The sequence below is a fragment of the Symphalangus syndactylus genome, chromosome 12 (assembly GCF_028878055.3).
Source record: "Symphalangus syndactylus isolate Jambi chromosome 12, NHGRI_mSymSyn1-v2.1_pri, whole genome shotgun sequence".
Classification (NCBI taxonomy): domain Eukaryota; kingdom Metazoa; phylum Chordata; class Mammalia; order Primates; family Hylobatidae; genus Symphalangus; species Symphalangus syndactylus.
In genome coordinates this window covers 87,005,243-87,017,585 of record NC_072441.2, presented here as the reverse complement: position 1 = coordinate 87,017,585, position 12,343 = coordinate 87,005,243, and the positions used below count along the sequence as shown (strand labels likewise).

Below are 12,343 nucleotides of genomic sequence, written 5' to 3'. Positions count from 1 at the left end.
TGTATATCTTCTTTGGAAAATCATCTGTTCAAGTCCTTTGCTCATTTTTTAATTTTCAATTTTGTTATAGATTTGAAGAAGCTCCTTGTATATTTTGGATTTTAACCTCTTGTTAGATGTATGCAAATATTTTCTTCCATTCCATAAGAGAACTTTTTTTTTGTTGTTTATTGTTTTCTTTGTTGTGCAGAAGATGTTAGGTTTGATGTAGTCCAATTTGTCTATTTTTGCTTGTGTTGCCTTTGTTTCTGGTACCGTATCCAAGAAGTACTTGGCAAGACCAAACAGATCACTTTGCTCTGATGCCTGAGCAGTGGCTGAGGCAAGCTGTTCAGTGCTGATTAAACTACTATGTAAAGTACAAACCCTCCCTGAGGTGATAACCATGGCCAGATACAACAGCCCTCCAAATTATCCCCACCCTTTTAAAACTGTATAAAATACTAAATATATAATTCTTACTATATATGATAAAAGTCATGAAGCTTTTTCCTTGTGTTTTTTTTTTCACGAGTTTTACAGTTTCAGGTTGTAATTTAAGTCTTTAATCCCATTTGAGTTGATTTTCGTACATAACATAAGGGTCCAATTTCATTTTTGTATGTGAATATGCAATTTTTCCAACACGTATGTTGAAAAGACACTTTTATTTCCTTATGATCAGTTCTACTGATTGGGCTATGCTATTTCTTTTTTTTAAATAAACATTATAGAATTAGTAAGCATTTTTACTTTCTTTTTATTGTGATGATTATACTTTAGTTCTGGGACACATTTGCAGAACATGCAGGTTTGTTACATAGGTATACACATGCCATGGTGGTTTGCTGCACCCATCAACCCGTCATCTACATTAGATATTTCTCCTAATGCTATCCCTCCCCTAGCCCACCACCCCCGCAACAGGCTTCAGGGTGTGATGTTCCCCTCCCTGTGTCTGTGTATTCTCATTGTTCAACTCTCACTTATGAGTGAAAACATGGGGTGTTTGGTTTTCTGTCCTTATGATAGTTTGCTGTGAATGGTGGTTTTCAGCTTCATCCATATCCCTGCAAAGGACGTGAACTCATCTTTTTATGGCTGTATAGTATTCCATGGTGTATGGGTACCCTATTTTCTTTATCCAGTCTTTCATTGGTAGGCATTCAGGTTGGTTCCAAGGGGCTAATATCCAGAATCTACAAGGAACTTAAACAAATTTACAAGAAAAAAACAAATGACCCCATCAAAAAGTGGGCAAAGGATATGAATAGACACTTGTCAAAAGAAGATATTTATGCAGCCAGCAAACATATGAAAAAAAGCTCATCATCACTGGTCATTAGAGAAATGCAAATCAAAACCACAATGAGATACCATCTCACACCTGTTAGAATGGCGATCATTAAAAAGTCAGGAAACAGCAGATGCTGGAGACAATGTGGAGAAATAGGAATGCTTTTACACTGTTGGTGGGAGTGTAAGTTAGTTCAACCATTGTGGAAGACAGTATGGCAATTCCTCAAGGACCTAGAACCAGAAATACCATTTGACCCAGCGATCCTATTACTGGGTATATACCCAAAGGATTATAAATCATTCTACTATAAAGACACATGCACACATATGTTTATTGTGGTACTATTCACAATGGGCCATACTATTTCTTTGGTCACAATGTTATCACATACTTGGCATTGTTGCTAAGATGATTCTGGAACAGGGAAACAGAACAAAGAATATTGATGGACTAAGAGAAGATTCACTTAAAAAATGAGGAGCAGAGTGCCATGATAGTCATACTGATATGGATTTGACTGTTTAAATACTTTCAAACCAAATAACCATAGAATGAAACTTTGTTTTTTAGGGACTGTTTTCTCATATAAAAATGGGTATGATAGTACCTGCCTCACAGAATTTTTAAAGATTAGAAATTAATGTAAATTGATCATGTTTATATATAAATATTTCATAGATGTTGGTTCCTTTTCTTAAAGATAAAATAACTTCCTCTCCTTATCCCAACTTCAGACAAATGTTCCTCAGTGCATGTGTTATAGTGCAGTCTCTAAAATTATGTTCCTGCCTTTACTACTACATTTGACTTGAATATAATGAAACTATGTGGAAAAGTAAAGTAATCCAGGCTTTCAAGAAGAGAATGTAAAGACTCTCAGTTTTTCTATGTGAGATCCAAGAACAGGGAAACCACACATGTAGAATCAAAATCTTCTCTTGTAGATCATGGAAGTTAGATTATTCAAGCTGTATTTACACTGGAATGAAGTTTGGCATGGATAGCCCCACTGGCTTGTAGAAAGGTCTAAGAGCACCCCACTATTTTCTTTTTGCTTGTTTGTTTCATTTTTGTAAGTTAGTCTAAAATAACTATGCCTATGGAAAAAGTCTACCTCCTTTTGTTCTCCATTAAAATCAATACATACAGCAGGATGATTTATACCATATATATTAGAAGTCAGCCATATTTTCAACTTTTTTGTGACATCATTAGTTTGTCAAATAAGGCATCCTAATTTTTGTTTTACAAAATATTAATGAACACATCATATAACTTTTTTTGTTCCTTCCATTTAAATCAGTAAGAGTACAACTAAATCAGATTTTTAAAGACCAAATTGATGAGGTTAGGAATAAAATCTTATTTCGTGAAAGACTCTATAGAAAAAGCCAGGATAATTCGTTGACTTAAAGACTGTGAAAAATCTGCAGTTGAGTTGGATGAAGTTGTTGAGCTGTATTTCCTAGAAATATATGGGTTTTTTTTTAAATTTTTCATCTAAAATCCTTACTTTCATTTTTTAAGTCTTATTGAGTAACTTTGAAAGCCAGAGCCTCCCAAAGCTGCTGAGTCACCCAGTATCTGTAAAAGTTAGCAGTTGCCTCAATTGAGTATGTCTTCTAAAGATAATGTCGATTGTGTATGGCTGATGGGATTCTAGGACCAAGCAAGAGGTTTTTTTTTTTCCCCCACATATTTAACGTTTCTGTATTTCTATTTGAATTTGACTAGACAGTTCCATTTGAATTATTTCTCTCTCTCTGTCTCTCTCTCTGACACATTTTATCTTGCCAGGTTCTAAACCTTTACGAAAAATGGAGCAATTTCCAAAGGAAACCGTGAGTACATATTTCTCTTCCGTGCAATTTGTCACTAATATTATTAGGAAAGATGTCTCCTTTAAACTTTCTATACTATCTTTCCCAGGAACATTAATAATTATTTTGGCTTTTAACAAGTAGATAATTTTAATTTTAACTATTTTTTTGTGAACAATAATCTTGAGCTTATGTCTGTGCAGCACCAAGACCCAGTAATGACTTAAGTCGGTTCCCATACAGAATAAGTAGGGAGCTTGAAGCAAAATAACACCTAGTAACAACGTAAGTCTCCATGGAATGATCTAATTCTATAGCCATGCCAGTAATGGCAATTCACAGAGTAGCAATTATACTTAGGAGGAATAATGGGAGATTAAAATTTAAACTCTATATTAAACATTTTGGCTGAGGTAAGCTAGGGAAAATGGTATCCATATCCAGATGAATGAAAGTGAACCCTACGGTGATTTTGCTGGATATTGTCACAAACAGGTTGGCTCCCTCTCTGGGAAAATGATACTTATATATTGTTTTACAGTAAAAGGTTTTATATTTCAAAAATCAATTGCAGACATGCTAATAATTTGAAATTTGTGATAATTGGGCAGAAGATAGCTGAACTTTTGATTTATAGTGTTTGTGAGTAAAGCAAGTAAAGAGTAAATATATGAGATTTATTAAGTATGAAGAAAACAAAATTTTCAAACTGTTGCATATAGCATTAACTAAATTAATTGCAAGCCATTCTTAATTATTTATTAAATTAAGTTAAAAATAATAAGCACTTCTCAACACCTTCTTAGCTCTTGAAAGCAGTAACATTACATTTCTTTTTATCTGTCTGAAATTATGTGATTTTGCTAATTTAAACTTGCTCCATGATCAGTCCAATTTAATTCTATCTATAGAACTTAAATGCTAGCATAAATTTATGTAAAAAGTGGGGAGAGTCTTCTGGATAATCAAGAATTTTTAACCTAAACAGTAGCTATGTCTGGTTAAAAATTACGTAAATATACTACACCTCTTCTGACAATAGTCCCTACAGACTTCAGGATATCTGAATATAGGTCCAACATGAGTAAACACCTTGACACATATAAGCGGGGCAACACGTTAAATATTTGAGAACTAGCAATTAACGGAATCTTTTTAACTTGCAGGTTGTGGAGAGCAGTGGGCCAAAGGTTTTGGAAACAGCAGAAGAGATCCAGGAGAGGCGTCAGGAAGTGTTGACTCGGTATCAAAGGTTCAAGGAGCGGGTCGCTGAGAGGGGTCAGAAGCTTGAGGATTCCTATCACTTACAAGTTTTCAAGCGAGATGCAGATGATCTGGGGAAGTGGATCATGGAGAAAGTCAATATTTTAACCGATAAGAGCTATGAAGACCCAACTAATATACAGGTCATTCAGTTCTCTTGATTGCCCCAGAGCAGACCTTAAGATCTCTAGAGAAGGAAATAGATTTTTCTTTATGTTAATGTTAATGGGTATGTGTGGGTACAATTAGATTCCATTTAGAAACAAAAATAAGTCAGTGGAGCGGGAAGTTAAAGAAATGAATTAATAGAAAATCTAAAAGTGCATTTTCCCTTATGAAGTTGGAAAGGTGAGACTGAGAAAATAAGAATCAAACAAAAAGCGGCACTTTTTCAGTTATTGAAAGCACAGAACTGTTTCTTACAATGAACTTCCATTCAGAATATACATTTTTTAATCATTAACCAAGGATATTGTTTATTGATAAGGGCATAGGATACTTTACATGTTTTCATGGTGAAGCATTCATCAATGCCAAAAGTAAAAAATTACATCAATTTTTTTTCAGATCCAGCACAGATATTATGGTAATGTAAGTGTATATCTGGTTAACTGTAGCGGGAGTGATGTAATGGAAAAATTAGACTGTCTGTTAGAAACAGTAATTCTGCCTCTAAATAGTCCATGTCTTCAGCTTCATAAACATCGGGGTGTTATTTGCAAAGGAGATTTATTCTATATAGAATTTGATGGTTACAATACTCATCTGAAATTGATCTACAGGCAAAACAGCAACCGCAAATTCAAGAAATTTCTGACAAAACATGATTTTTCATATTTTGGGACATTAAGAAGGGAAATGGGGTGAAGAGTCATCAATGCTTCTGAAGCAACTGTTCTCCACTCTTCTCAGAAAGATAAGAGTTAACCAGGTTAAAATCCAATTTAGTTAACCTGGTTAACTCAATTGCTATTCATGGCTCTTAAGTTTTTCCTAAAATGTTATTCATGGGTCTCAAGTTCTAATGAGAGGTTTCAGTAGAAGTTTAGTGAAAGCTCCTACCCATTTCTGATCACTTAAAATTATAGCATGTGATACCTGTTCTCTACTCTTCTCAGAAAGATGAGTTAACCAGAGTTTTTTTTTTCCCCCTAAATTGCTATTCATGGCTCTTAACTTCAAAAGAGAGGTTTCAGTAGAAGAAATTTGGTGAAAGCGCCTACCCCTTTCTGTTCACCTAAACTTATAGCATGTGGTGTTGTCATAATCAGAAGCAATTGATGTTGGACAGGAAACACCTAGAACAAGAGCAAAATAATGTGCTATATTGAATGGATCAATTTATAGGTTACAAGAACAGGCACAGCATGCAAAAAAAACTCTCAATTTTTTAAAAAAAACCATTATTATAAATATCATCTTTCTCATTGTGCTCTACTTCCAAAAAAATCAGTTATTCCTCTTTTCTGATGAGGAAGGATACTGTGTGTTACATTCTTTTATTCCTACGGCAGTCTATTGAGCCTTTAAAATAAGGCTCGGCATAGATCATAAGGCTCAACATAGCTCAGGATAGTATTTACTGAAAACTTCCTAAAGCCAGTGGGGACGAGAAAATACTCTTTATGGCCTCTGAGTCTGGGACCCTTTGAGAACCTGTGTTTGGTGGCTCTACATAGAGTGAACATGGAGACTGTGCTTCATTAGCCAAAACCTCTGATTTCTAAACTTTAGGGGAAATATCAGAAGCATCAATCCTTTGAAGCAGAGGTGCAAACAAAATCAAGACTCATGTCTGAACTGGAAAAAACAAGGGAAGAACGATTTACTATGGGTCATTCTGCCCACGAAGAAACGAAGGTATATGTACGGGCCCTTGAGGAAGTTTCCAATTATTGATTATGTTATCAGGGTTTTAATTGATTATATGAGATATAAACCTTGAGGTGGCTGGCTTGTACCCAGGACTCCTGCCTCTTATCTTCCCCTGGGGTTGAGGCAGAAAAAATGATGGGATATCTTTGTGTTTCTTGGGGTGAAGAGAGCTGTGATATTAAAGCTGTCATTAAATGGCATAAAATTCCTCCTATAACAGTGCAGGATAATTTGGCTCAAGATCAAGCCCACTTAAACCTGTTCCACATTACCCAGATCAATTAGTTTTTTCCAATGTTCTTGCTAATTATTTCCTCTAACCTCAATGTCCTTGTCTCTTAACTTCTCCAAACAAGGAACGCTCTCTTGTTTGAATGTTTTCCAAACTATTTTTCCTTTGTCTGTGATGCCTCTTTCTTTTCATACACCGTACCCTATGACTACTATTGCACCTCTCCAAACTGTCCCTTCTTATTGCTTCTAAAAACTCCTAAATGTCATGTATTCAGAAAATTTTCTCTGAACATCTAGAAGTGAAGATCATCACTATTTCAATAAGCATTCATACTCTGTAACCTATTATTAATGTAACAGCTATTTTTGGACTTAATCTATGAACTCTTCCTAATGTTTGTGCTAATATTGTCAATTCAGTTTTTTTGTGAGTGAACTTTTTACTGTTTATGTATTTTTTAAATTCTCAAAACAAATTTGCATTATATATCTTAAAACTGGGTCTGGCCTTTCTATATATAGCATAAAAATTCTAGCCCATTCTGTCATCAAAATATGGTCAAGGAACACAGATTTTAGCCAGAATAGTATCTTATTTTAAAGAAGAACGCATAAAAGGAAAATTTCAAAGCTTGTTTATTTGTATAAAGTATAACTAACTTTTGTATTATGCACAGTTTTGCATGTAACCGGCATCTACATTAATTAAAATATTTGAGAAACGTTTGAAACATCTTCATTTCTGTCAGAATCACCGGGGCTATAGCAAATGGTACCACTGCAGGGTTTGAAGACTTATGTGGTCCACATGCTACCCAGAGCAATGGAGTAGTTGAAAAATGTAAGATTCTTGAAGATATGACATAGGTGGCAATTTCAGTTATATAAAACAGGTAATACATAATGATCTGAGTTAATCGGGCATTCAAAGCCCTCTGTAGAGTCTCAAACTGTATAGTCCCAAAACACAGTTATTGTTTGGTGCCAATGATTTCCTTATAACTTATAAAAATTATAGCTCTCACACTTTCTGGCAGACAATTCATGCTAAGTTTCTCCTATGCCTTTGCTATTGCTGTTTGCTCTTCTTAGAACATGCTATGCTTATCACTGACCTGTCAAAAATCTTTCTGCTCCATAAGGCTCAGTTCAAATGAACACTTTTCCATTCTTTCTTCTTCCTTCCCATCTTATTGTTTGTAATTATTCCATCCTTTAAAACTGCAAAGCATTTTTACAAAATGTTCTCTTATGTAAGATCACATTTGGCTTGGCTTATTAGCTATTTCTATATATCTATCCTATTTCATCTTTTAAATATTTGTTGAGCAAGTAATGCATGAGTAACTGAGAGAAGAATTTTTATCCAGGTCTCTTTCTGCACAAGCCTCTGAGTGTTTCTCTGCTCCCAATGTCTGTGGCTGAGTGGTTCTGCCCCTCTTTCCTAAAGGCCCATATAGAGGAGCTACGCCGCCTGTGGGACCTGCTGTTAGAGCTGACCCTGGAGAAGGGTGCCCTGCTGCTGCGGGCCCTGAAGTTCCAGCAGTACGTACAGGAGTGTGCTGACATCTTAGAGTGGATTGGAGACAAGGTATCGAACTTAAAACAGCAATCACATCGGGCCTCCCACTCCTCTGTCCCAGGTACCCCATAGCAAATTACCGCAGACTACTCACAAGAAAGTCAGGATGTCTGTTCCTGGCCTTTGTTCTTTGGAACAAGAGGAAATTGGGGCCAAAATTTAGGGGTGTCTGGAGGTTAACATTGTATGGAAGTAAGTTTGAACATATGGATCTGAATATGAAAAAGGCAAGACTTACACAAAGACCATGCATTGAAAGATAATTAGGCTCATCCCTCTTCCACTTCCATGATTTTTAACTCCTTCTCCTATGTTTTTGCTCTTACTCTGGGGTCTGGCCAAGAGTGTTGACAGCTCTTTCTCTAATCCTTTGTGTCTCAGTGCCTATAATGATGGAGGGTTTTATCTTTCTAAATACTTAAGGAATAATTTAATAGTTAGGACTAAAGATTTAGATAAGCAAATGCCTAACAAAATACTTTCGTAGATACTGAGTTTGTTGAATTGAGTAGAAACAGGATGAATTTATCCCTCACGTTTCAAAACACAAAAGGGTACTTTCAGGGTCTCTTGCCAATAATGCCACAGACTTGCTAAAGAAATGCCCGAAAGAGCACTTTGCCTTGTGCCAAGGTGCTACCTTAACAAATATACTTCTGCTACTGGCCTTTCCCAGGATAGCTTCTCCCAGTCTCCCCCAGTATCTCCATTTGAGTTATCCTGGGAATGCAAGCAGTTTTGAGTTTTTGACCTACAGAAACTTCTAAATGTTTGCTGGCAACTCAATAAACTTATGTGTCTACAGGAGGCTATAGCAACATCAGTGGAGCTAGGTGAAGACTGGGAGCGCACAGAAGTTCTGCATAAGAAATTTGAAGACTTCCAAGTGGAGCTGGTAGCTAAAGAAGGGAGAATTGATGAAGTGAACCAATATGCCAATGAGTGTGCCGAGGTGAGGTGGGAGCAAAATATTCACTCCGTGCAAAGGGTTCTGATCCTTAAGAATAACTTCTGGCCATTAGTAGATGGATATGAAGGAGATGGGGCATTGTGAGAAAACAGAGGCTGGCATGTCCCTGGAGTAACATACTCCGAGCAGTTTCCTCTCCCCTCTGGACCCACCCCTTACAAGTCTATTGAAATGGAGGGTTGAGAGAGAAAGAGAGAGTGTGGTTTTGTGTGTTTGGAGGAATTAAATACACAATGGGCAGTGAAGCTATTGCCATTTATAATAGCTCCTGTACCATGCAGTACACTGATTACTCATGTTAATGGGGCACTCTTTCTTCATGAAAAAACACAAAAATAAAGTAGCAGAGCATATAAAATAATGTTGAGCTATCATTATTTATACATATATATGCATATGTAATATCATTATACAAGATTATTTTGGAGGATTAAGGAAGGAAAGGAAGCAGTTTTACTTTTATTAAGAAAATACTTAAGTTTGTGATGTATATATATAAGTTTACATGTATATGTAGGTATATATATGTAAAATAAATAAACTCCAACAGTTGGCTATATTTTGCTTTTCCATTTATAGTTTCATTATGATCGCAGCTCTATAGTGAGAATGATTGTCCTGACTTAATAAAAAGAAGACTTCAGAATGAATGAGTGCTGGAGTAGGAAAAATAACCTATATTTTCCTATTTTTCTTTCAGGCCATATTTCCAGTAGTTTCTAAGTTTTCTACCTCTATCACTTTTCTCTTGCTGTGGAAGTTTTTCATTTATCTATTACTGTCTAACTAATCAAGAAACTTAACATCTTACTTGTTAATGAATCTGTGAGTCTGATGATTGAGCTGCTCTGCTGGGCTGTTTTCCTGATCTTATCTGGCATTTTTATGTGTCTGAAGTTATCGAGTGGCTCAGCTGGGGTGAAGGATCTAAGGTGGCCTCAATCCCATGTCTGGGGCCCTGGTGAGGATGATTTGGGAGGATTGAGGAGAACTCTGGGTGACCTCTCATCATGCAGGAGACCATGCTTCTTACATACCAGTGTTGCCAGAGAATGAGAATAGAAAATGAAAGTTTTCTTGAGGCCTAGGTGCTGGAACTCATAGAAAATTACTTCCGCTACTTTCTATCAGTAAGTAAGTTAAAGACCATCCAAGATCCAAGACTTGAGGAAACATACTCCACCTTTTGAAGGGATGAGCAGCAAAACAGCATGCCAGTTTTTCCAATCTGTCACAGAAAGAATAAATCCAACACAGCTGGATTATATTCTGTGCTCTCGAGTGGGGCCTGCACTGCTGTAATAGAAAGAACCATGTACTTGAGAAGGAGAATATAGAAAATTCTGTCTGGAGAGACTTGGGAATGGGAATGAAAATGGAGAGAAACAGGGACAGGAAGAGTAAGGAGACTTAGGCATATGGGAATGCCTCAAAATTGCAAAGTATCAAAACAGACTGATGCTTCTAGCTTAATCTAGTATTCACAGATCTCACTACTTTGGGTGGTTTGCAAAAATGCCTGAAATTTTATGCAAAATCATAAGTGAAAACATGTGTCTATAATTCTGGGAAGAGAAAAATAGCTTTTATTGGATTCTCAAAGGTGTGAGGACCACAAAAAAGTTAAGACCCACAGTACTAGTCTTTGAGAAAATTAAGTCATATTTCATAAAAAGGAATTTCCTCTTCTTTTCCTTGGTTTCCAGGATTTCAAGGAGATTTCAAGCATTGACAAGGTAGAGCTCTAAAAATAACATCAGGGCTGGGCAACCTGTGCTAATAGGCTAGTCCACTGCTGTGGGCACAGATGCAACATCTGGCAGGTGGTTTTTCTAGGTTTTGGTAATGTACATCAAGCTGGAGCTAGGGAGCGGGCTATGATGAAATTCAGTGACTGGCTACAATGGTCAGTTTTCACTTCTGAAAAAGTATGAACCAATGTAAAATGAAAAGTGTTTGAATAATTTTTTAAATATAATCTCTTCTCTGTATAACTCCAGTGTTGTTTTCCTTCAACAGGAAAACCATCCTGACCTACCCTTGATTCAGTTTAAGCGAGATGAGGTGAATGCTGCCTGGGAGCGCCTTCGTGGTCTGGCTCTCCAGAGACAGAAAGCTCTGTCCGATGCTGCAGACTTACAGCGATTCAAAAGGTATGGATCTGGCCACTGCTTTACAGAAAACTTTGAAGTGCTTTATAAAAACTGTGTCTTTGTATTAGGCTCTTTCTACTTCTGTTAGCAATTAGTGGTCAACAATTCAAACAAAAGTGGATCATGTACTTGCCTTTGAGACAGCAAAGGAGAAGGTAAAGAAACCTGTGACCCACTCTATGGCCAAGGATATAGAGATTGGAGATCAAAATAACTAAAAAAGTAGCACTGGTGATTTAGGAATGGAAGCATTGCAGCGGGAAGGGAAGCAGGTTAATAATTAAATGGAAGGTGGAGTTAGGAAGAAGAAAAGCATTCGTAAAGAGCTGACCCAGATATGGAACATATCTCTAGAGGCTCAGCTGTCAAGAAGCCCAGGACCTTAACATCTCAATAGAAAGAACCATTAAGCAAGAACATTTTATATTACTTTTTGCTAGTATGTAGGAAGAAAGGGTAATTGCTCCTGGGTCAACTAGGATGGTCCTTGCTGTGAGTTCTGTTGGACCGTTTGCCCTGTAATGCCTGCTATCTTCTTTGGTTGGAGCTCTTGTTAATGTCTGCAGGGATGTGACTGAAGCCATCCAGTGGATCAAGGAGAAGGAACCTGTACTCACCTCTGAGAACTATGGCAAAGACCTTGTTGCCTCTGAAGGACTGTTTCACAGTCACAAGGGACTTGAGAGAAATCTTGCAGTCATGAGTGACAAGGTAAGGCGCTGTTAGAGAAATGGCTAGCCCGTTGAGCTAGAAGAGGCAATTTTTGATTATCTTGCCTATTACTATGCCTCCAGAGGGCGCAATAAGTTCACTGTTTTCAATGAAGAAGAAATTGTGTGCACTTGAATAGCTTCTTCATTCTAGTTCATAACTCGTACGTGGATACTGGATATATCTTATTTTCATTTTAATTATTTTTGTTTAAATATACACATATGTTTTATATTCTCTTGTGTTTTCCTAACTTATTTCACAATTTAAAAACAAAAAAACATATACCTCCAAGATTGATTCCTAATCTCACTGAGTAAAATACACCGTGGCCAGACTCTACCCTTTCATCTAACCACATTTTGTTCTGTTGCAGCTGAATCCTGATTCTTTTTGTACTCAGTAGATCAGAAAAACATTTTCTTCTCCTTTTAAAATAAACTTCAAGACACTTAA

The 12,343-nt window shown here is 36.6% G+C and overlaps 1 protein-coding gene across 2 annotated transcripts in view; it reads left to right on the top strand.

The window, feature by feature from the left end:
* SPTA1 (spectrin alpha, erythrocytic 1) overlaps positions 1 to 12,343 on the top strand; it is an 83,896-nt gene that overhangs the window by 5,668 nt on the left and 65,885 nt on the right. Inside the window, exons 2-8 of one of the 2 annotated variants that reach the window (XM_063624950.1) lie at positions 3,077 to 3,120; positions 4,266 to 4,505; positions 6,097 to 6,222; positions 7,922 to 8,062; positions 8,859 to 9,005; positions 11,043 to 11,176; positions 11,743 to 11,887. In XM_063624950.1, coding sequence (XP_063481020.1) covers positions 3,097 to 3,120; positions 4,266 to 4,505; positions 6,097 to 6,222; positions 7,922 to 8,062; positions 8,859 to 9,005; positions 11,043 to 11,176; positions 11,743 to 11,887 — 957 coding nt within the window. In that variant the 5' untranslated portion in view covers positions 3,077 to 3,096. Of the gene's footprint in view, positions 1 to 2,894; positions 3,121 to 4,265; positions 4,506 to 6,096; positions 6,223 to 7,921; positions 8,063 to 8,858; positions 9,006 to 11,042; positions 11,177 to 11,742; positions 11,888 to 12,343 lie in introns of those variants that run through there. The other variant, XM_063624949.1, reaches the window with a different exon arrangement.